The sequence below is a fragment of the Chiloscyllium plagiosum genome, chromosome 1 (genome assembly GCF_004010195.1).
Source record: "Chiloscyllium plagiosum isolate BGI_BamShark_2017 chromosome 1, ASM401019v2, whole genome shotgun sequence".
In the NCBI taxonomy this organism is placed as follows: Eukaryota; Metazoa; Chordata; class Chondrichthyes; order Orectolobiformes; family Hemiscylliidae; genus Chiloscyllium; species Chiloscyllium plagiosum.
This window is the reverse complement of record NC_057710.1, coordinates 76,070,260-76,092,205: the sequence shown is the minus strand read 5'-3', so window position 1 is coordinate 76,092,205 and position 21,946 is coordinate 76,070,260. Positions and strand designations below refer to the sequence as shown.

The 21,946-nt window shown below is 40.0% G+C and overlaps 1 protein-coding gene across 1 annotated transcript in view; it reads left to right on the top strand.

Annotated features, from left to right (window-relative positions):
* The window catches only part of srek1ip1 (SREK1-interacting protein 1), a 25,452-nt gene extending 5,169 nt beyond the window's left edge, over positions 1 to 20,283 (top strand). The window contains exons 2-5 of the mRNA XM_043689562.1: positions 708 to 755; positions 10,436 to 10,579; positions 18,525 to 18,600; positions 20,039 to 20,283. Coding sequence (XP_043545497.1) covers positions 708 to 755; positions 10,436 to 10,579; positions 18,525 to 18,600; positions 20,039 to 20,225 — 455 coding nt within the window. The 3' untranslated portion in view covers positions 20,226 to 20,283. The remainder of the gene's footprint in view (positions 1 to 707; positions 756 to 10,435; positions 10,580 to 18,524; positions 18,601 to 20,038) is intronic.
* The last annotated feature ends 1,663 nt before the right edge of the window (positions 20,284 to 21,946 follow it).

Genomic DNA, 21,946 nt, shown 5'->3' with positions numbered 1-21,946 from the left:
AGTGGCCTAACCAATGTCCTGTACAGCTGCAACATGACCTCCCAACTCCTGTACTCAATACTCTGACCAATAAAGGAAAGCATACCAAACACCTTCTTCACTATCCTATCTACCTGCAACTCCACTTTCAAGGAGCTATGAACCTGCACTCCAAGGTCTCTTTGTTCAGCAACACTCCCTAGGACCTTGCCATTAATTGTATAAGTCCTGCTAAGATTTGCTTTCCCAAAATGCAGCACCTTGCATTTATCTGAATTAAACTCCATCTGCTACTTCTCAGCCCATTGGCCCATCTGGTCCAGATCCTGTTGTAATCTGAGGTAACCCTCTTCAGCTGTCCACAACACCTCCAATTTTGGTGTCATCTCCAAACTTACTAACTGTACAGGTATCTTTACTGGGTGTGACAGGCGTAAGTCTGATTAACTGCCATATGTCTGGAAAGTTCCATTTTTATTCTGTTTTTCCTGCTAATTGTTCATTTGCGGTTCTGTACGTATATACCCTGCAAACTAGTTTTTCAAGTGCATTCCGATGTTATACTTTATGCATTATTTTTGAATGTCATTGCAGAACGTGAGCCAATTTTTCCTGCAGTGTAATGTTGAATGGCCATATGCAAAAGAATTCTTAATGTACAAAGTAACAGTTTATGTTCCAGAAAGATTGACATACAGCAATTTTAATTTTAATGTATTTTATTTCAGGGCCAAATAAAGACAATATCCGAGCAGGATGCAAGAAATGTGGTTATCGTAAGTAACAGACTTTAGAAATTCTTAGCTATTGCTATTCAGAAAGAGAGTATTTTAAATAAATTCTTCAGACAAACAATAGTTTTTATGGCAAAAATGTACTTCATTCATAAAAAAACCTTTATATATATTCATAGGTACTTGAACAGTTCTATACTTGCGCATCAAGGAAAACAAAAATTGGAATTTGCCAATCTCTGCAGTTTGAAAAACCAGAGGCATTTCTTACTCATGCAGGACACTATGTACTTTGAGATAATGAGAGGGTCTGATAACTGCACAGAACCTAGTTATACTTCAAAAACATCCTTAGATGGAGGTCTTTCCTCATTGCACCTTGGCAGCTTCCCCTAGTTTTAGTGCATACCTCAGCACATAGTCCTGGATCTTGGAATGTGTAGTCTGCAACACTCAGTTGATGTCAACTCTTTATACTGGAAGACCAACAGGTCTCCGGCAAACCAAAGAGCATCGTTCACCGAATTGATCGCCCTGCAGGTGCAGTTGATGTTTGTCTCAATGTGTGTTCCAAAGAACAGCCCACGTTCTGCGTTATGGGGTTGTACAGGACAATCCTTGACAAAGACCACTGCATCTCTGTCCAGACCTTTTTTTGCAAAGGCACGTTCCAGAAGAGTGACAAGTCTCTTCATCAGTGCAGCTTCTTGAAGGGCACCATGTGGTGGCACACTTAGACCAGATGTGCACAGGATTTGAAGGGCAGTGCCCTTCTCACCACCAACCAACTTAAGTCTTGGTACTGTTGGACATTTGTGGTAATGAGACACTTTACCAAATGATTTTAACGGTCTGTTCAGGGAACAATGCAACAGGATCCACTCTCTCCTTTTCCTGCAGGGTCTCAAAGATTTTATATGCTGGCTACTTCCTGATGGACTTGTAGTCAAAGGGAATTTTCTTTGCAGATTGTTCCAGGAAGGAAAGCTGAAACAGAACGGTCCAACTACTTTGAGCTATCCTTTGCAACAAGGCCATCCTGTACAAAACCGGGGACAGGTAGAATCTACTTGGTATTTACATTCCAAGGGTCTACGCACAGCTTGATGCAGTCACACACAAAGGTGGCCAACAAGATGAAGGCAGAATTGAGTATATCGTTCTCCTGCTTATGTACATGATGTCCCTATGAACACGATCCATCTTTGATTTCAATATGAAGTGGAACATAGTTCAGGTGACTGCAAAGGCACAGATTCAGCAAATGGGTCCGACCTGCACAATGTGCAGCTTCACCAAGAATACCTCACACCTGATGACCAGGTTTTTAGCACATGGAGAGGGAGCAGTGCTCCCATAAATCCAGTTTCTTCTCGTCAACAATAATTATAATGATGCCAACAGCATGGGTTCAATTCCCACACTGGCTGATGTTACCATGAAGGACACTGCTCCTCAACCTCTCCCTTCCACTGAGGGCTGGTGGCCAACAGGTTATACCAAAGCCTGTCATTTCTGTCTAATGAGAGAACAGCCCTATGGTCCAGTTCGACTGTGGTTCCACTTACCTCCATTGGCTCTGGGTCAAGCAGGGCCTTAAATTTAAAGTTCACGTTCCTTGGCCTGGCCCCTCCCTGCCTGTCATTTCTGTCTAATGAGAGAACAGCCCTATGGTCCAGTTCGACTGTGGTAACCTAACCATTACCTTTTATTCTAATCCAGTGTTTTGCTGACGCTGATATTTCCCTATGCTCAGTTAAAAAATATTATTTTTCTTCAGGGGAATAACAATTTCTACTGTTCATTGCAGTCACAATCAAAAGTTTCCTATTTATGAAAAGCAATTAGCAGTCTTCTTCTCTGCAATTTTAAATAGATTTGTAATTTTGTTACAATTTAGCTTTTTTCTTAATTCATCTATATGCGCAAACATATTTTAAACTGAATACTGACTATTTTGTATTTAGATAATGTTACATGAAGAAATACTTTCTACAAGCAATGTAGTTGCATTATGAGTATTTGATGTGGCATTTATCAAGGGAATCAGTGACCACAGCAAAAAGATTGCAGGAATTAACTATAAAACACATTTTCTGATCAATAAACTTAAAAATCTGTGAGAAGAATGTAGTAAATTATCAATGAAGTTACTGACTTGGCTGACAACACCCAGCTTTGCAAATACTGGGAAAATTGAAGCCATTCTCTTCCATATCAGCTCCACACTCCATTCCTACCTATCAACTTCTTCACCCATCCCTGGCAACAGTCTAAGATGAAACCACTTTTGAGTTTGGTGTCACACATAATTCGGAAATGAGCTTTTGATCTCCTATATAGTTTTCATTAAGATTGCCTCTTTCCGCACTTGACTTTGCACTTGTCTCAATTCTGCTGCTGAAACCCTCATTTATACCTTTTATTACCTCCCAGACTTGACTACTTGAATGGACTCATGGCTCGTCTGTCTCATTCTAGCTTCCGGAAATTTAATTCCATCCAAAACTCAACTGCTGTTTCTTAACTCTCACCAAGTCGTTTTCCCCAACTGCCCGTGCTCACTTACCTCCATTGGCTCTGGGTCAAGCAGGGCCTTAAATTTAAAGTTCACGTTCCTTGGCCTGCCCCCTCCCTATTTCTAACCTCTTTCAACCTCACAATCCTTAAATACCTGGACCCCTCTAATTTTGTCCTCTTGTGCATCCCTTATTATAATTGCTTCACTATTAATCACTGTGCATTCAGTTGTTTAAGCACTAAACTTGGGAATTCCTTCCCTACACCTATGCAACTCTCTAACTTGTTTTCTTCCTTTAAGACATTTCTTAGAAGCTGCCTCTTCGACTAAGCATTTGGTCATATGATCTAATATCTTGCCTGGCTCAATGTTGTATTTTATCTTGTAATGTTGCTATGAAGCACCTTGAGACACATCATTACCTTAAATGTGCTATGCTGAAAATGTGTTGCTGGAAAAGCGCACCAGGTCAGGCAGCATCCAAGGAGCTTTTCCAGTAACACATTTTCAGCTGCTGTGCTTTTCCAGCAACACATTTTCAGCTCTCCTGCTCCTTGGATGCTGCCTGACCTGCTGCGCTTTTCCAGCAACATATTTTCAGCTCTGATCTCCAGCATTTGCAGTCCTCACTTTCTCCTTAAATGTGCTATGTAAATTATTGTAAATAAAGAGGGCATTTTCTCAACTATACCCTTAAGCATCAATTTCTTTCAATGAGAAATCATTTAAGTTCAGTGTTCTTCTGGTATTATTTTCCTGCTAAAATTTTCAAAATGCAATCTCACGAACATTTTAAGTATATATTAAATCCTTCCATAAACCTCTCTGTCTGGCTGCACCTCTCTGCCTTTCAAAGGTCTCTTTAAAACTTAATTCTTCCTCAGTACCTTCAACACTCTGATTTGTTAAATATCTTCCAGAGGTTCTGATATGTTTAGATTACTATGTGCAGGATATTATTAATTTGCTCATAAGGAGGTGGAGGAAGAAGGATGAGCAAGGCAGTAGAAAACAGGATAATGAAAGAGAAGGGGAAAGGAGATGGGAAAGGGAAAAAAAAGTGAAAGGGTGTTGAAAAAGAGAGGGATTTAGTTTTACCTCCATTTGTGAGAACAAATGATGCTTTGGTTTTGCAAAATCTTGCATCATGATTTGGACTATTGGGTTTTTCAAGATATTTGAAAGAGTAGTCCCAACCTTTTTCTCATTAGTTCTTCTCTAATTAGTTCTTTTCAAATATTTTTCCAACTACATTTTAAAACTTCCTCATCCCTGATATTATTCTGGTAAACCTCTTCTGTACTGCCTCCAGTACATTGTTATCCTTCCTGTATCGTGATGCCCAAGTTGAGCATTGTATACCAGCTGATGGAACCAGAGTTTTGTAAAGGTTATTATGATTTTTTTTTAATAAGTTCAATCACCCACATTCACAAAGCTAAGTGTCTAACATGCTTTCTTAATTGCCTTTGCAACTTTATTTCCCCTTTTTGAAAATCTTGTGAATCTCCACACCCAAGTCCCTCTGTTCCTGCATCCCAGTTAAAATGATACTATTTAGATATGTTGCCTCTTTTATTTTTCCTAAATCACATTTTTTTCTCACTTATCTATATTAAATTGTATTTAGGGGTACTGTTTATGTTATTGAACTAGTAATATAGCCTATACTAACCAGCTTAAAAAAAAATGAGTTCACATCCCAGCCTGGAAATTCAGAATGTTACATTCAGTGAAATGCTGTAGGTCATTGGATCATAGTACAGTGTAACTCAACCCCATTTTCTTTGGCACTAAAATGCACGTTGTGGCATACACTTGTCATATAAGTCAATCCTAACCCATTTTTTAGCTGAGAAATGTATGTTATGCTTGACTTATAAGTGGGTGCATGGGCTGAAGTAAGTGATACAGGCCATGTTTCCAAGATGATGTGTGGGGTCAGTGTTTACAAGAAGATATGTGGGAATTTATTTAACACAAGTACACATAGAGCAGATCATGTATTTTCATTGACAAACAAAAATGAGTCCTCCTGCAAAAGGAATGAAGTACAAAGTTGGCCGAATGGCCTGTTTCCACACCCTGGGAATTTTAAGTATTCTATGTACGTTAGTTTCAAACTAAAAGTTGTAAAATTTGCTAACTTCGATAACTGAACTACAGCAAGAGAATTCTGCATTAGTGAAAAAACTAGCAGAAGAATGGAAGTTCCCTGAGATCAAATGTGTCAGAAGAACAGGAATCAGTCATTAGCCTGATGTTGAGAAGTGTGTGTCAGAATAGTTGTTAAAAAAATCATTTAAATGTTTGTATTGTCACAAGAAATGCAATGTACATATCAACTTAAATGAGCCAAATTAAACTTGACTCCAGCAAAGATTTCAGAGCAATGACTATTTGGTGCAGCTATTGTATGAACTGAAAGTGTTTGTGTTGTCACAGGAAAAAGTGAGGACTGCAGATGCTGGAGATCAGAGCTGAAAATGTGTTGCTGGAAAAGCGCAGCAGGTCAGGCAGCATCCAAGGAGCAGGAGAATCGACGTTTCGGGCATGAGTTCTGAAGAAGGGCTCATGCCCAAAATGTCAATTCTCCTTCTCCCTGGATGCTGCCTGACCTGTGCTTTTCCAGCAACACATTTTCAGCTGTTGTCACAGGAAGCCAAGATCACTACAACAACCAAAAGAATTCTGCCAAAATTTCCAATGATTCAATGTCAGACAGCAACAACAATACAGATACTCATTTACCTCACATATGCAACAGGAATTAAACACATGAATTTCAAAATATCCAGCAACTGAGCATTCATATCATTGAAAAAAAATTCACAACATGCAATTCTATGGATGGGAAAGAATGATTTATTGTGAAGGAATAATTCTGACACTAAAAGCACCATATTTGATCTGGAACAGAATCATTAGGGTGATGCCACAGGGAAAGCTTGATGAACCCTTGGTAAAGATGTCACACGTGATGAATTTGAGTTTATAAAGCACTAATGATTGTGGTTCAAACTAACCTTGTAGAACTATTTGATTCAATAAAATATGATGCGTTGATTTCAGATCTGGACTTTTTTTTTTAAAGAAAAAAGTTATTAACAACAAAGGTAACCATGGAGTAGTTACATTGTCATTAAAAACTCAACAGTGCTATCTGGTTAACTGATGTGATCCATGGAAGTAAATCTACTATCCTTGTGCAGTCTGAGGTCTCGATCAGGTCAGCCAATGGGCCAAGAAGTGGCAGGTGGAGTTTAATTTAGATGAGTACAAGGTGTTTCATTTTGGAAAGGCAAACAAGGGTTGAAATTATACAGTTAATGGTAGGGCCCTGGGAAGTGTTGTTAAACAAAGAGACCTAGGGGTGTAGGTTCATTGTTCTTTGAATGTACTGTTGCAAGTAGTAAGGATGGTGAAGAAGGCTTCCCATTATAGGTCAGAGCATTGAGTATAGGAGCTGGGATGTCATGTTGCAACTGTACAAGACGTTGGCAAGGTGACTTCCAGAATATAACGTACATTTCTGATCATCCTGCTATAGGAAGGATGTTATTAAGCTAGAAATGGTACAGAAAAACAATTACAATGATGCCAGCACTGGAGGGTTTGAGTTATAAGGAGAGGCTGGATTGACAAGGATAGAGTGGTAGACATGATCTGTATAAACTCCAGTAAGGTGTTTGGCAAGGTTTCTCATGGAAGGCTGGTTAGCAAGGTTAGACCATGTGGATTATTGGGAGAGCTAGCCATTTGCATACACAACTGATACAAAGGACGTGGTGGAGGGTTGCTATTCAGACTGGAGGCCTGTGAACAATGAAGTGCTACAAGCATTGATGCTGGGTCCATTGCTTTTCGTCATTTACATAAATGATTTGGATGTGAACATAAGAGGTATGGGTGGTAAGTTTGCAGATGACACCAAAATTGGGGGTGTAGTGGACAGTGAAGAAGGCCACCTCAGAATACAATGAGGTCTTGATCAGGTGGGCCGATGAGCCAAGAAGTAGCAGAAGGAGTTTAATTTTAGATAAATGTAAAATGCTGCATTTTGGAAAGTCAAATTGGGGCAGGGCTTATACACTTAATGGTAAGGTTCTGGGGAGGAGTTGTTGCTGCTGTTGTCTTACCAGACTATAGGGACTGCTCTCATTTTGAGAGAAGCGATTGGTGGCGATTTAACCTAAGGGCCACCAGACTTCAAGCAAGGGAAGAGGTTGAGAAGGAGAGTCCTTCATGGTAACCTCAAACCGTTGATGGGAATTGAACCCAACTGTTGGCATCATACTGCTCTGCAAACCACAATCCAGCCAACTGAGCTAAACAGATTCCCTCCTGGGGAGTGTTGCTGAACAAAGAGACCTTGGAGTGCAGGTTCAGAGTTACTTGAAAGTTGAGTTGCAGGTAGACAGGATAGTGAAGAAGGCATTTCATATGCTTTCCTTTATTGGTCAGTGCAATGACTATTGGAGTTGGGAGGTCGTGTTGTGGCTGTACAGGGCATTGGTTAGGCCACTTTTGGAATACTACATTCAATTCTGGTCTACTTGCTGTAGGAAGGGTGTTGTGAAACCTGAAAGGGTTAAGAAAAGATTTACAAGGATATTGCCAGGGTTGTAAGGTTTGAACTAACATAATGAGGGCCTGAATAGGGTAAATAGACAAGGTCTTTCCCCAGGGTGGGGGGAGTCCAAAACTGAGGGTATAGGTTTAAGGTAAGATGGGAAAGATATAAAAGGGACCTAAGAGGAACATTTTCACGCAGAGGGTGGTGCATGTATGGAATGAGCTACCAGAGAAAGTGGTGGAGGCTGGTACAATTACAGCATTTAAAAAGCATCTGGATGGGTATGTGAATAGGAAAAGTTTAGAGGAATATGGGCCAAATGTTGGCAAATGGGACTAAATTAATTTCAGATATCTGATTGGCATTGATGAGTTTGACTGAAGAGTTTGTTTCCGTGCTATACGTCTCTATGACTGGGACTTCTTTCCCTACAGCAGCTGAGTGGTGACTTTATAGAGGATTATAAAATCATGAAGGTCATAGCCAAAATCTTTTACCTAAGCTAGGGAAGTCCAAAATTAGAGGACATAGGTTTAAGATGAAAGGGGCAAGATTTAAAAGGGATTAGGGGCAACTTTTTAACACTGATAGTAGTGCATGTATGGAATGAGCTGCCAGAGGAAGCGGTAGGTACAGTTACAAAATTTAAAAGACATTTGAGCAGGTACTTGAACAGGAAAGTTTTAGAGAGATATGGGACAAATGGGATAGTTTAGAATACCTGGTCAACATGGACAATTTGGACAAAAGGGGCTGGTTCTGTGCTGTATGACTATGATCGACATCTGAATCTTAATTGCTGTCTGAAATAGACCAGAAAGCTACTCTCTTGTATGAAAATGCTACAAAAAGTTGCTTTAATGTTGCATGTGTGTATACTGTTACAACTGATCGAGGTGGAGAGTTTTTCTCTTTTGACTTTAGCAGTGATTACAGGCTAATGTCTGTAGGTTGACAGTCGTTCTTCAATTTGATAGTTAATTGGGTGGACCCAGATCTTTTATTATGTTATGGACTAGGCCAGACCACTCAAAGCATTCTCAAGCTGGCAGCCCAAGCCACAACTTTGCGATTTGTTTCGGTAAGTATACAGTGAAAATTACCTGGATTAAGTTAGCAAGGTTGACTACCAGGTTTAAAACAACAAAATATTTATTCTGAAAATTACACAATGAAATATGAAGAACAGAATAAAGAACCTCTACAGAACTCCGTTATCCAAACTAGACTTGAGTATGCTGTTCTGAATACATTCAACAGTCCCAATAAGCAAACCCCCCTTTAAAACACAGTACAAAAAAAAGGGGTCAGATGCTAATAGGGTTGAAGTTAAAGGGCAGAAGAGAGAGTTTCCACACAGCTCACTGTTGAACTCCCAACCAGTTCTGGACTGGACTAAATTGCTCAGCTATAGAGCTGACCACTCCCCTTTCATTCCACAGGTCACTTCTAAAACATGACCACTTTGGCTTGAAGTCTGATCTATTTACACCTAAACAAAAAGCCTCTCAAAATCCTTTTCATCTCTGTACCAAACCAGTCTGATTGGAGCCTGGCCTGGTTTATTACCCCTCTAAACTAAATGAAGGACAAGGAACTTGAGTCAAGGAACAGCTTTTAGAAAGAAAAGGACTAGCTTTGTGAGAATTATATCAGGGCATTTTCTTTTGGAGTTTTTTTTTGTCTCTTCACTTCCATAGAGAGAAGGAAGTTTGCCGACCATAAACATTTTCTGACTGCACTGCCCTTGCAGGACTGTAGCAAAATGTAACTACATCAACATCATGGCTGTTGTCAAGCAGTGTTTCCTAAACATGCACACTTTGCTCTGTCACGTTATGGAGCAGTCTTGTACAACTGCAAATATACCACACAATCCCAATGTGTTTTCTCTTAGTTTGCAAAACACTGCTGGTACTTTGGCTTTATAGAAAATGTACGACTTCATTCCGGTTTGTCATCCAAAAAAGAAAATATGTGTTCCCTTACACTACAATGAATTCAGATTCTTCCAAAATTCCATATTCTTTGACTAATCCATTCGATAGTTTGCAACTGCCTGCACAACCAATGGAAGAACTGAGTTGCTGCTGTGCACTCTGTAAATATTATACATTGCATTTATGGTATGATGGTGATGTATAGGATGAATGTTTAGGCTAGTGGATCAACAAATTATCAAGCTGATTGTTTTATCTTGGGTGATATTGAGCTCTTGAATACTGCAGCTGTATTCATGAAGACAAGTGAAGAAAGTCTGCTGCTGTTCTGACATGTGCCCATTCAATGATTGAGTAATTTGGAGTGTCAGGAAGTGAGCCACGTGTGCACTAAAGCAGGTTCTGACCTAATGTACTAGCCATTGCATTTATCTAGTTAGTCCTGTTGAGTTTCAGTTAATGCCAACCCCCAGGATATTGTTGGGGGAGTTAGTAGTAATATCTAAGATTAGGCCTTCCCTTGGTGAATATTACCTTGGCAGTAATGGGTGCAAATGTTATTCCAACTTTCACCTGGATATTATTCACATCTTGCTGCGTGTGAGAACGAATGCTTATGAATTGTGAACAAAATGCATTCTAAACCTCAGCTTTGTTAAGTGATAAACTTTTGTTATGATTTCAGCTGGCCATCTGACCTTTGAATGTCGAAATTTTGTCCGCGTGGATCCGAAAAAAGATATTGTTTTAGATGTCAGTAGTACCAGCAGTGAGGACACGGAGGATGAAGAAGAGCTTCAGCAGCTGCAGGATATTATTAATAAAAAAGGTATGATACCACACTGCATAATGAAAGTAAGCATTATGATTTGCAGTTTCCCTGTGTTTTTAATTCATCTCAGTAAGTCTGGCACTTATCATTGCTCTATGGTGGACTGATATTGGTTGAATGTAACTAAATGGCTTCCTCAATCATTTAATTGGGCACTTAGCTTCTCACAAACATGATTGATTCCTAAAGTCCTGTCTATGTCAGAAAAGTCGCCTGGATGTCAGGTATCCTCAAGCAATGAGGCACGTGGGAGTAGAACTATGATAGCTGTAGCCACAACCTTTCAGTCCTCCACAGATGTAAGAATGATGCCAGAAGACCAAAGGTTTGAAATTATGGCAGTTCACCACCTCCTTCTAGGCACTAATTAGGGATGAGCAACAAATGTATGCCTTGTTTGCAAAGCTCGCATCCTATTTTTTTAAAAAGACATCAATTTTTATCAGCTTTTTGTAGTAAGAACGATACAGCACAAGAACAGGTCCTATGGCCTGCCAAGCCTGTGCCATGACATTTTGCCCTTCCACATTAAAACTGTCTTCACTTACAGGATTTGTATCCCTCTATTTCCTTTCTATTCACATATTAGTCTGGGTATTTCCTGAATGCTGCTATTGTGTCTGCTTCCATCACCACCTCTGGTGCTCCAGGCGCTCACTATCTTTTGTGTGAAAAAGGTGCCTTTTAAATTCCCCCCTCGCATCTTGAACCTGTGTCCCCTAGTATTTGACCCCTGCACTCTGGGGGAAAAGGCCTTATACTTTCCACTCTATCCATGCTATTCGCAATCTTATAAACTTCTGTTAGGTAGTACCTCAACCTCCTGCATTCCTGTCAAAACAAATCCAGCCTATCCAACTTTTCTTAATAGTTAAAACCACCCCATACCAGGAAACATCCTGGTAAACCTTTTCTGTACCCTCTCCAAAGCATCCACATCCTTCTGGTGTGGTGACCAGAACTTTATACAATATTCCAAGTTGAAAATGTGTTGCTGGAAAAGCGCAGCATGTCAGGCCGCATCCAAGGAGCAGGAGAATCGACGTTTCGGGCATAAGCCCTTCTTCAGGAAACGTCCGAAACGTTGATTCTCCTGCTCCTTGGATGCTGCATGACCTGCGCTTTTCCAGCAACACATTTTCAGCTCTGATCTCCAGCATCTGCAGTCCTCACTTTCTCCACAATACTCCAAGTGTGGCCTAACTAAAGTTCTATAAATTTTATTGTGGCATAATCTGTCCATCCTTATACTCAATGCCTCTTCCAAAGAAGGCAAGCATGCCATAAGCCTTTTTTAACTAGCTTATCTACCTGCACTGCCACCTACACACACACATCCTTCTGCCATTCACTGTATAATTTCCACTTGACCTTCCAAAATGTATCACCTCCCATAGTAAACTCCATTTGCCATTTTTCCTGCCCATGTCTCCAGCTGATCTATATTCTGCTGTATCCTCTGACAGTCCTCCTCACTGTCTGCAACTCAACCAATCTTTGTAATGTCCGCAAACTTACTAATTAGACCAGTTATGTTTTCCTCTAAATCATTTATGTATATCATGAACAGCAGAGGTCCCAGCACTGATCCTCATCACCACTAGTCACAGCCCTCCATGTGGAAAAGTGTCCTTCCACTGCTACCCTCTGTCTCCTTTTGACTAAGCCAGCTCACCCCAGATACTATGTGACTTCACCTTTTGTACCAGTCTGAGGGACCTTGTCAAAGGCTTTACTGAAGTCCATGTAGACAACATCAGCCGATCTTTGTTTTTTTTCCGTCATCAATCATCTTCAACTACTGGATGTCTCAAATTCCCCCCTCGCATCTTGAACTGTGTCCCCTAGTATTTGACCCCTGCACTCTGGGGGGAAAGGCCTTATACTTTCCACTCTATCCATGCTATTCGCAATCTTATAAACTTCTGTTAGGTAGTACCTCAACCTCCTGCATTTACAGCCAATGTAGTACTTTTTTGAAGTGTTGTGGCAGTTATAATGCACTTAGCAAATTTTTTTAAGCGGCAATATGATAATGATCACTTGGTGATATTGGTTTGGTGATATTGAATGAAAGATGAATATTACCCAGCACATCAGCAATAACTCCTGTTCTTCAAAGTACTTCCCTCAGATATTTTATAGTCACCTAAGCAGGCAGGGTTAAAGTCTTTTTCAAAAGATGGCATCTCTGACAGTGTCTTACTTACTCCATACTACACTAGAATGGCAGATGTGATTTTAGTCCTCAAACCTTAGAATGGGACTTTGAGGTTAGTATGTTAGCAATAGGCTCAGAGCTGTTTCTGTGTTTGGGATTTTCTATTATTAGACTAAATTGTGTCAGTGGTGGGTGTATCATTACAAGCAGGATCAATCAGGCTGGTAGCTCTATGAGTAACATCCTTTTCAGAGCTGAAAGTGCTGCTTGAACAGCAGATGGTGGTGAGTGTCACTGAAGGAGATGGTACGTGAGGTTAGCGGCAGAATTGGGGGGGGGGTGGCTTTCAGCAGAGATTTCTTTCTCCTCATGCTAAGGGCCCAACCACCTCACCAATTCTTCTTTCCCAATACTGCTAGCTGACCACTCCATGTTACCAATTCGACAAGCTGCCACTTTCTTAACCTGCTAGGAACACAATTATTTGGAGCAGTGGTGTGAAGAAGCCCTTAAGTGATCATTAATTGAACACCTAAGGGCCTTAACTGTACTTATTCACTTAACTTCTGAGGTGATGGGAAGTGGGCAAATGTCTCTCCAATGGAGAAAGTGAGGTCTGCAGATGCTGGAGATCAGAGCTGGAAATGTGTTGCTGGAAAAGCGCAGCAGGTCAGGCAGCATCCAGGGAACAGGAGAATCGACGTTTCGGGCACAAGCCCTTCTTCAGGAATGGGGAAAGTTTGTCCAGCAGGCTAAGATAAAAGGTAGGGAGGAGGGACTTGGGAGAGGGGCGTCGGAAATGTGATAGGTGGAAAGAGGTCAAGGTGAGGGTGATAGGTCAGACGGGGGTGGGGGCGGAGAGGTCGGGAAGAAGATTGCAGGTTAGGAAGGCGGTGCTGAATTCGATGGATTTGACTGAGACAAGGTGGGGGGAGGGGAAATGAGGAAACTGGTGAAACCCGAGTTCATCCCTTGTGGTTGGAGAGTTCCTAGCCGGAAGATGAGGCGTTCTTCCTCTGAATCAATGCAGGCCAACAAGTGCAGCTACACAGGTTTTAGGGACAGGCTGAAGAAACCAAATAATTCCTTCCCTCAAAAGCTTGATTTCATCCCAACCCAGTTTTAGAGCTCCTGATCTCAAAGGACTCTAGAGGAAGGTGCCGGGAGTGGAGGTTGGGTTGGTGGGGGGTGTGGATCTGACGAGGGAGTCACGGAGAGAGTGGTCCTTACTGAATGCTGATAGGGGAGGGGAGGGAAATATATCCTTGGTGGTGGGGTCCGTTTGGAGGTAGCGGAAATGACGGTGGATGATGCGCCGGCTACTTGCCAACCTGACCAATTATTGCTCTTCCAGTCACCTTCCACTGTAATTCTTAGGAGAGAAAATTTAATGTATCTCACAAGCTTGATCAGATTATTTGAAATAATGGAGGAATATAATACATAGATTATTTTATCAAATGGTATTTGAAAAGATCGTATGAAATAGATTCACTAGCTCATGGGACAGTGACAATATGGATTCAAAATTAACCAAAGGCCTTTAAGTAGTGATTAGAAATGAATGATTATTTTTCAGACTGTAAGGAAGTAAAAAGCTCCCCTCATGATCACCAAGAGTTGGCCTCACCTTGATTTATATTCATAATCTGAACTTCAGTATACAGGCACAGTTGTACAAAAGAAAGGAAGTTATGCCAAATCCTTATAAGTCGCTGAGTAGCTGTAGTACTGTGTCTAACTTTTAGCACCACACTGTCAAAGGATATCAAAGTCTTGGAAAGGTACGCAAGAAATTTACTGGAATAGTACCAGGAATGACTGACTTCAGTTCTGTGGAGAAACTGAGATAATTCTATGTAGACCAAAGAAGATTATTTGGGAGATTTTATACAGGTATTCAAAGTGGAAGGTCAGTTATAGAAGCCAATACCACATACATAACCACAAAAGTCCAAGAAGTGGCAGGAAAAATTAAGAGTGAATGTAATTAAGGAGACCAAAATTGCGCACAATCCTCCAAGTGTGATCTCCCCTAGACCCTATATAGCTGCAGCAAGAGTTTCTTGTTCCTGTACTTAAACCATGCTGAAATGAAGGTCAATATACTGTGTGCCTTCCTAACTGCTTGCTGTACCTGCAAGCTTGCATTCAGTGACTAGTATAAATATATATCACACTTATAAAGGGACCTATCACCATTTAAATAATACTCGACCTTTTGTTTTCCTACAGAAGTCGATAAATCACACTTATCCACATTATACTGCATTTACCTTATGTTTGCATACTCATTCAACTTGTCTGAATTAGAGTCCTAGAGATGTATAGCACGGAAACGGACCCTTCGGTCCAACTCGTTCATGCTGACCAGATATCCGAACCTAATCTAGTCCCATTTGCCAGCACTTGGCCCATATTCCTGTAAACCCTTCCTATTCATATACCCATCCATATGCATTTTAAATGCTGCAGTCATACCAACCTTCTTCCTCTGGCAGCTCATTCCATACACGCACCACCCTCTGTGTGAAAAGGTTGCTCCTAAGGTCCCTTTTTATATCTTACCCCTCTCACCCTCAACTTATGCCCTCCAGTTCTGGACTCCCCCTACCCCAGGGAAAAGACCTGTCTATTTATCCTATCCATGCCTCTCATGATTTTATAAACCTCTATAAGGTCACCCCTGAGCCTTTGACGCTCCAGGGAAAACAGCCCCAGCCTGTTGAGCCTCTCCCTATAGCTCAAACCCACCAATCCTGGCAACATCCTTGTAAATCTTTTCTAAACCCTTTCAAGTTTCACAACATCCTTTCATTAGGAAGGAAACCACAAATTGCCCCGAAGTCTCTACATCCTCCTCACCATACACACACATCCACCCATGTTTGTGTCATGAATGAACTTGGAAATATTACATTTACTTCCCCCATCCAAATCGTAAATGTAATGGCACAGTGGTTAGATTCTCTTGACAAATTATGTATGTATATGGGAGTATATCTTGACCAAGTCTGCATTATTTCTGGCTGTACTAACATTTTTAAATTTCACTCATGAGATTAGGGCATCTCTGGCTGACCATTATTTATTACTCATTCCTTGTTGCCCTTGAGAAGGTGATGGTAAATTGCCTTCATGAACCACTGCAGTCCACATGCTATAAGTTGGCTCACAATGCCCTGAGGGAGGGAATTCCAAGAATTTGACCAAACAACACTGAAGGAACAGCAGGATAGCAAACACATGGGGACACCACAACCAGCAAGGCCGCCTCTAAACCATACTGACCATCCTGACTTATCTTTTACCTACTTTAATTTTCTAATTTTGAACTTATTCAATGCAAAAAGCTATTGCTTTACCGCATTAGTACATTTTCCAAAATGCTATCCCTGGGTAGTTCAGAATTTCATTGAAATGGAGCTCTTGATTAGAATCTGTACATGTAATGGGGAAGGTAATAAACCAATTGGGTAGTTAATAGAAAATGGGGTAAATCTTGATCAGTGCAAGATATTGCATTTTGGCACAACAAATAAGGGTAGGACTTGCACAATTAACAGTAGGGCCTTGGGTAATGTTGTAGAACAGAGGGACCTGGGGTGCAGGTACATAATTCTTTGAAGTTTGCGTCACATATTGATAGTGGTGAAAACTTTCATTGCTCAGTCATTCGAGCATATGAGTGGGGAAGTTATATTGAGATTGTACAGGACAGTGGTGAGGCCTTTTCTGGAATGCTGTGTCTAGTTCTGGTTGCCCAGTTATAGGAAAGATATTATCAAGCTGGAGAGGGTTCAGAAGTGATTTACCAAGATATTGTGGAGTATGAAAGGTTTGAGTTAGAATGAAAGGCTGAATAGGCTGGGACATTTTTCACTGGAGTGTCAGAGGTTGAGAGGCGATCTGATAGAAGTGTATAAAATTATGAGAGGTGCAGATAGAGTTAATGGTAGTTTCCCTTTCCCTAGGATGGGGGATTTCAAGGGTAGGGGGCACATTTTTAAGGTGAGAAGAGAGAGATTTAAAAAGTACATAAGAGGCAAATTCTTTACACATCTTCACATGTGGAATGCACTTCCTGAGAAGGTGGTGGAAGTGGGTACAATTACAATGTTGAAAAGACATTTGGATAGATACGTGAGTAGGACAGGTTTGGAGGGCTATGGGCCAGGAGCAGGCAGGTGGGACTGGTTTAGTTTGGAACAGTGTTTGGCATGAACTGGTTGGACCAAAGAGTCTGTTCCCATGTTGAATGACTGTGACTGTAAAATAGCATGAACAGTGGGTTTTTGTTGATAATGGAGTAGGCATCCGAATCCAAGTTGTAAAGGAAATGGAGTTTCCCATCATCCATTTACAAAATACTTTGATTTTTTCGCTATTCTTACCAGGAATGTGGCATGGCTGGCAAGGCCAGTATTTTTGTCTATTTTTAACTGCCCTTGAACTGATGACCATTTTAGGAACAGTTAAGAGTCAACCAGGTTACTTTGGCACATAGGCCAAACCAGATAAGGATAACATACTTCTTTTCCTAAAGGATATTAGTGTACCAAGTGGGATTTTCCACAATTCATGGTGGTTACTTGGTCATCAGTAGGCTACTTTTCTTTCAATTACCACTATGTCATCACTATTGATCACCCGTTATACTTTCAAATAAACCTGTTGGACTATAACTTGGTGTTGTGTGATTTTTAACATTGTCCACTCGAGTCCAACACTGGGACTTCCACATCAGTATTGATAGTTGTATAACAATGTATATAGACGAAAGCTAATATACCACCTAAAGACCAAATTACATAATTTACAGGGTTGTGAGCTTATGTAGGTAATTTATAAGCTTAAACAGAGGAACTTGTGTCTTAAGTAATATTTTGCTAAACTGTGATGAGTGACAACACAAATAAGATTTATCAACAGATTAAATGTATCAATTTTTTAAATAGGTTTATGTTTGTTGCATATCGCTATACTTCTACCCAGTGGTTTAACTAAGCCCAGGCTAGTTTCGAAGTAATAGTTAAAAGTAACAAGGTAGAATTATGTACTTTGTGTTTACGTCAAATAAAGTTCAGTGTGATGCATTGTAGAAGAGCATAAGAAACAGGAAGAGGAATAGATCATACAGTTGTACCTCTTAGGGTACTTCTGCATCATATCCACTTGCCTGCCTGCCCTGTATCATTTGATTCTCTGAGAGACTAAAAGTGATTTGTCTCAGCCTTGCTTGCATTCACCAAATCAATATGCATTTGTAGTAAGTCTTCCTTAATCATATACTCCTTTTATTTTGCCCTGATATCAAGTCTCAATGCCAAAGTCAAAAAGCATTCCCAACTACTTCAGCACAATGTCTTTCCATTATCTATATTGGCCACTTTTTGTAATATCTGAATGGGATTATCAATGAGTGCTAAATTAAGGATAATTCTGGACATGTCAACTGGGAATAGGATTTGACTGACCAAACCCATTTCACATAATTCCTTTATACCCAATAGATTTAATCACGTTAGAGATGAAGTGCTCTAGGAAGTGAAAGCTGAGTCTAAGCCAATGTGGTAAGTCCAACAGCAATTTGATTGGTAATTAAATGGAGCTCTATTTCAGTCAGTCACTAAATTATGACTGATGTGTGTTACACCAGTATATGACCTTCTTAAACCATGTAAAAGCTATGATTTAGATACAAAACAGTTAATTGTCCAGATATTGTAAATCTTTTGACCGTCTTATTTAATACTTTTGTTTTACTTGATTATTTTGTAGAAACAAAAGAAGCTGGTGTTAAGAATGAACACCACAAGAAGAAAAGGAAGGATAAGACAGACGAACACAGAAAAAGGTAATTGTGCTGCTGAATGGAAAATAAATTTGTACAGTGTAGCTGTACATAGTGACTGCAGTAGCTTTGAATTCAAGTCCCAAGTTGTGTGACAAACTTGTCATGCTCGATAGCATTCACAAAATGTCAATTACATTTTATGTGTCAAAATTAGTTGTTTATATAAAGTTTACTTGCCAACACAGATGTAATACATTTGGATTTCCAAATAACATTGGTAAAGTTTCAAACAAAAATTTAAAAGTATGAGATGAGGGCTCATAAGATTGGGGGTATGGATAGTGGATTGAATAACTACAGGAATCAAAAGTTAGAGAAAGCAAGGCTGTAACTGGTAGAGTGCAGAAGGGTCAGTGCTGGGTCTCAGCTATTTATAATCTATGTTAATGGCTGAAAATAAGAATCCAAGAAAAATGTGTCCAGGTTTGCTGATGGTACAAAGCTAGGTGGGAAAGTATGCTGTGAGCAGGACCTAAGGAGATCACAAAGAAATAAAGACAAATAATTGAGAGGGTAATAGGGTAGCAGATGGAATATAATATGGGGAAGTATAATGTCTGTGCTGTCATTGGGATAGGACCTATCTAGGGATGGTGATGGTGGTGTCTGGAATGTTGTCTCTTCCATGAGTATGACTGTGTCAGGCTGTTTGTTTCGTCTTTGAGACACCTTTTCCAATTTTGGCACAGCCCCCAGGTGTTAATAACTAGGACTTGCAGGGTCAATCAGTTGTTTCTGCCATTGTCTTTACAAGTGCCAAGGTCAGTGCCAGGTAGTCTGTCCAGTTTCATGTCTTTGTTGAGACTTTGTAGTAATTGATATAATTAAGTGGCTTGCCAGGCCATTTCAGAGGGCAGTTGAGAGTCAGCTACATTGCTGTGGGTCTGGAGTCCCATGTAGCCCAGACCAGATGAGGATGACATATTTCCTGTCATGGTCATTAGTAGATTCTTTCCCATGGCAAGATTTGAAACCAGATCTCTAGAAGATTAGCTGAGTTTCGGATTCATTGTCTAACAATAATACCATTCAGCTATTGCTTCCCCATTTTGTTTTGTCCATCAATTACAATGCAGGCTTACTTTTTGGGATTCTAACTTTTCAGATCAGGTTTGTCCATTTTATTCTGTCCTAGGTGAAGTCCTAACTCAAGTTTTAGTTTTGAGATTTATGAACTATTTACTAGTGAAAAATAACTGACGTTTTCTGCAATTGCTTTCCCTGTGGTTATTATTATCTTTTGGAGTACCATTTCTTATATAGGTTGAACCCAAAGCTAAAGAGTTCTTTTGTGAATGAAGAAAAAGTGTGATTTATCTCTTATGGAAAGCAAGTACCCATGTTGGAATCCAATCCTGTAGTACCACTGAGTCAGGATCATTCATCTTACCTATGAAAGATTACAATGGCTGGAAATTAATTATGTTGGTCTTTACAGATCATATTCATCTAGTGAAGACTCAACTGGGAAAAAGAGCAAGAAGCAAAAGGTTCTTAAAAAGAAAAAGAAAAATAAGAAGAAAAGCAAGCACAAAAGTCACAAACACCACCAAAAAGTTAAGAAAAAGGAAAAGCACTCTCCATCCTCATCAGACAGTTCGAGTTGCTCTTCAGATAGTGACTAATTGTATAGTGTTAAAATCCTTTGGTTGTTCCGATGACTGTTTGTTTCTTTGTAATCTTTTTTGTGTGCAGGACATGGTTCACCATATTCATGAATATTTATTTGAGTCAGAGAAAACAGAATATTTAACCATTATGAGCAATGTGCGTTATAATACATTGACATTTTTGTTGAAAATGTGTTTATTGCACAGGTGACATTACACACGGTGGCTCAATGGTTAGCACTGCTGCCTCATAGCGCAGGGACTCAGTTTCGATTCCCGCCTAGGGCTACTGTCTGTGTGGAGTTTCCTCTGGGTGCTCTGGTTTCCTCCCACAGTCCAAATTGGCCATGCTAAATTGCCCATAGTGTTAGATGCATTAGTCAGGAGTACGTTTGGGGTAGGGGAATGGATCTGGGTGGGTTACTCTTTGGAGGGTCGGTGTAAACTTGTTGGGCAAAATAACCTATTTCCATACTGTCGGGAACCCAATCTAATTATTGGACAGCTGGGCTAAAATGGCTATTTTGATGATGCATTATCAAGATTACAGTTGTTTTCTGATGTAATAATTACTATTTGGTGAATTATATTAAATATATAAAGCTACATTCAGTAGCATTTCAATATTGTTACTACTTTTCTAATAGAATTGTCTATAGATCAGCCATATATGTCACTTTCTCTACAGGTTGTAATGTGATTTTCAGATCAGAGAAAATGGTGGCATTGTTGGCACTGTACCAGCAATCCAGAGGTGCCAACTAATGTTCTAAGGACATGGATTCAAATTCCACCATGGCAACTGGTGCAATTTAAATTCAGTTAATAAATCTAGACTTGAAAGCTCATTTTGTAATGCTGCCATGAAACTATTGATTATTATAAAACCATCTGGTTCACAAACACCCTGTATGTGTGGAAATCTACCATCTTAATTGGTCTGGTCTGAGACTCCATGTGATTGCGTCTTAACTGCACTCTGCAATGGCCCAGCTTCCCACTCAGCTGCAAGACAATTAAGCAGGGGTAACAAATGCTGGCCTCATTAGTGATACTCACATTCCAGAAATAATTTTTAATTATTCTCTGTAACAATCTATGCTCATTTTTTAAACATTTCAATAAATGTACATATTACTTCATTTGTAAATTGTTTGTATACTTCTGCAGCAGCCTAATACATTACACATTACTGGCTTGCAGAAACTTAACTCTTTTAACAGTAAGTTCAAATATAAGAGCGTTTTAGACCACAATACTGTCAATGATTTGGACTACTTGTAATTCTAACTCTATATTTGGTGAGTTGTAATACATTAGACTTTTGCAATAAGAAACAGGATCACAAATAGGTCCTTGAACCTGTCGTATCATTACGTGAAATTATGATTGATCTATGACCTAATTCTATGTAACTGCATTTTTCTATAACCACACATGAACCTGAGTACTGGGGCAATGATGGTGAGAGAAATTGTAGGGTCAGTGAGAGAAACAGTGGGGGTCAATGAACATGGGCTACTGGAGTCAAAGAAAAATTTCTGTTAGGGTAAGGATTAGGCTACCGGGATCAGCAATGACAAGATTTGGGGTGTCAGAAAGAAACTAGGAGCAAAGCAAAGGTATGACTGTCAGCAAAGGAAAAAGACTGGGTGTTGAGAAATAAGCCATTTGATTGAGTGATTTGGGAGGGGTGCGTGGGATTGAGAATGGATTACAAGGAATGAGTGGGGAAT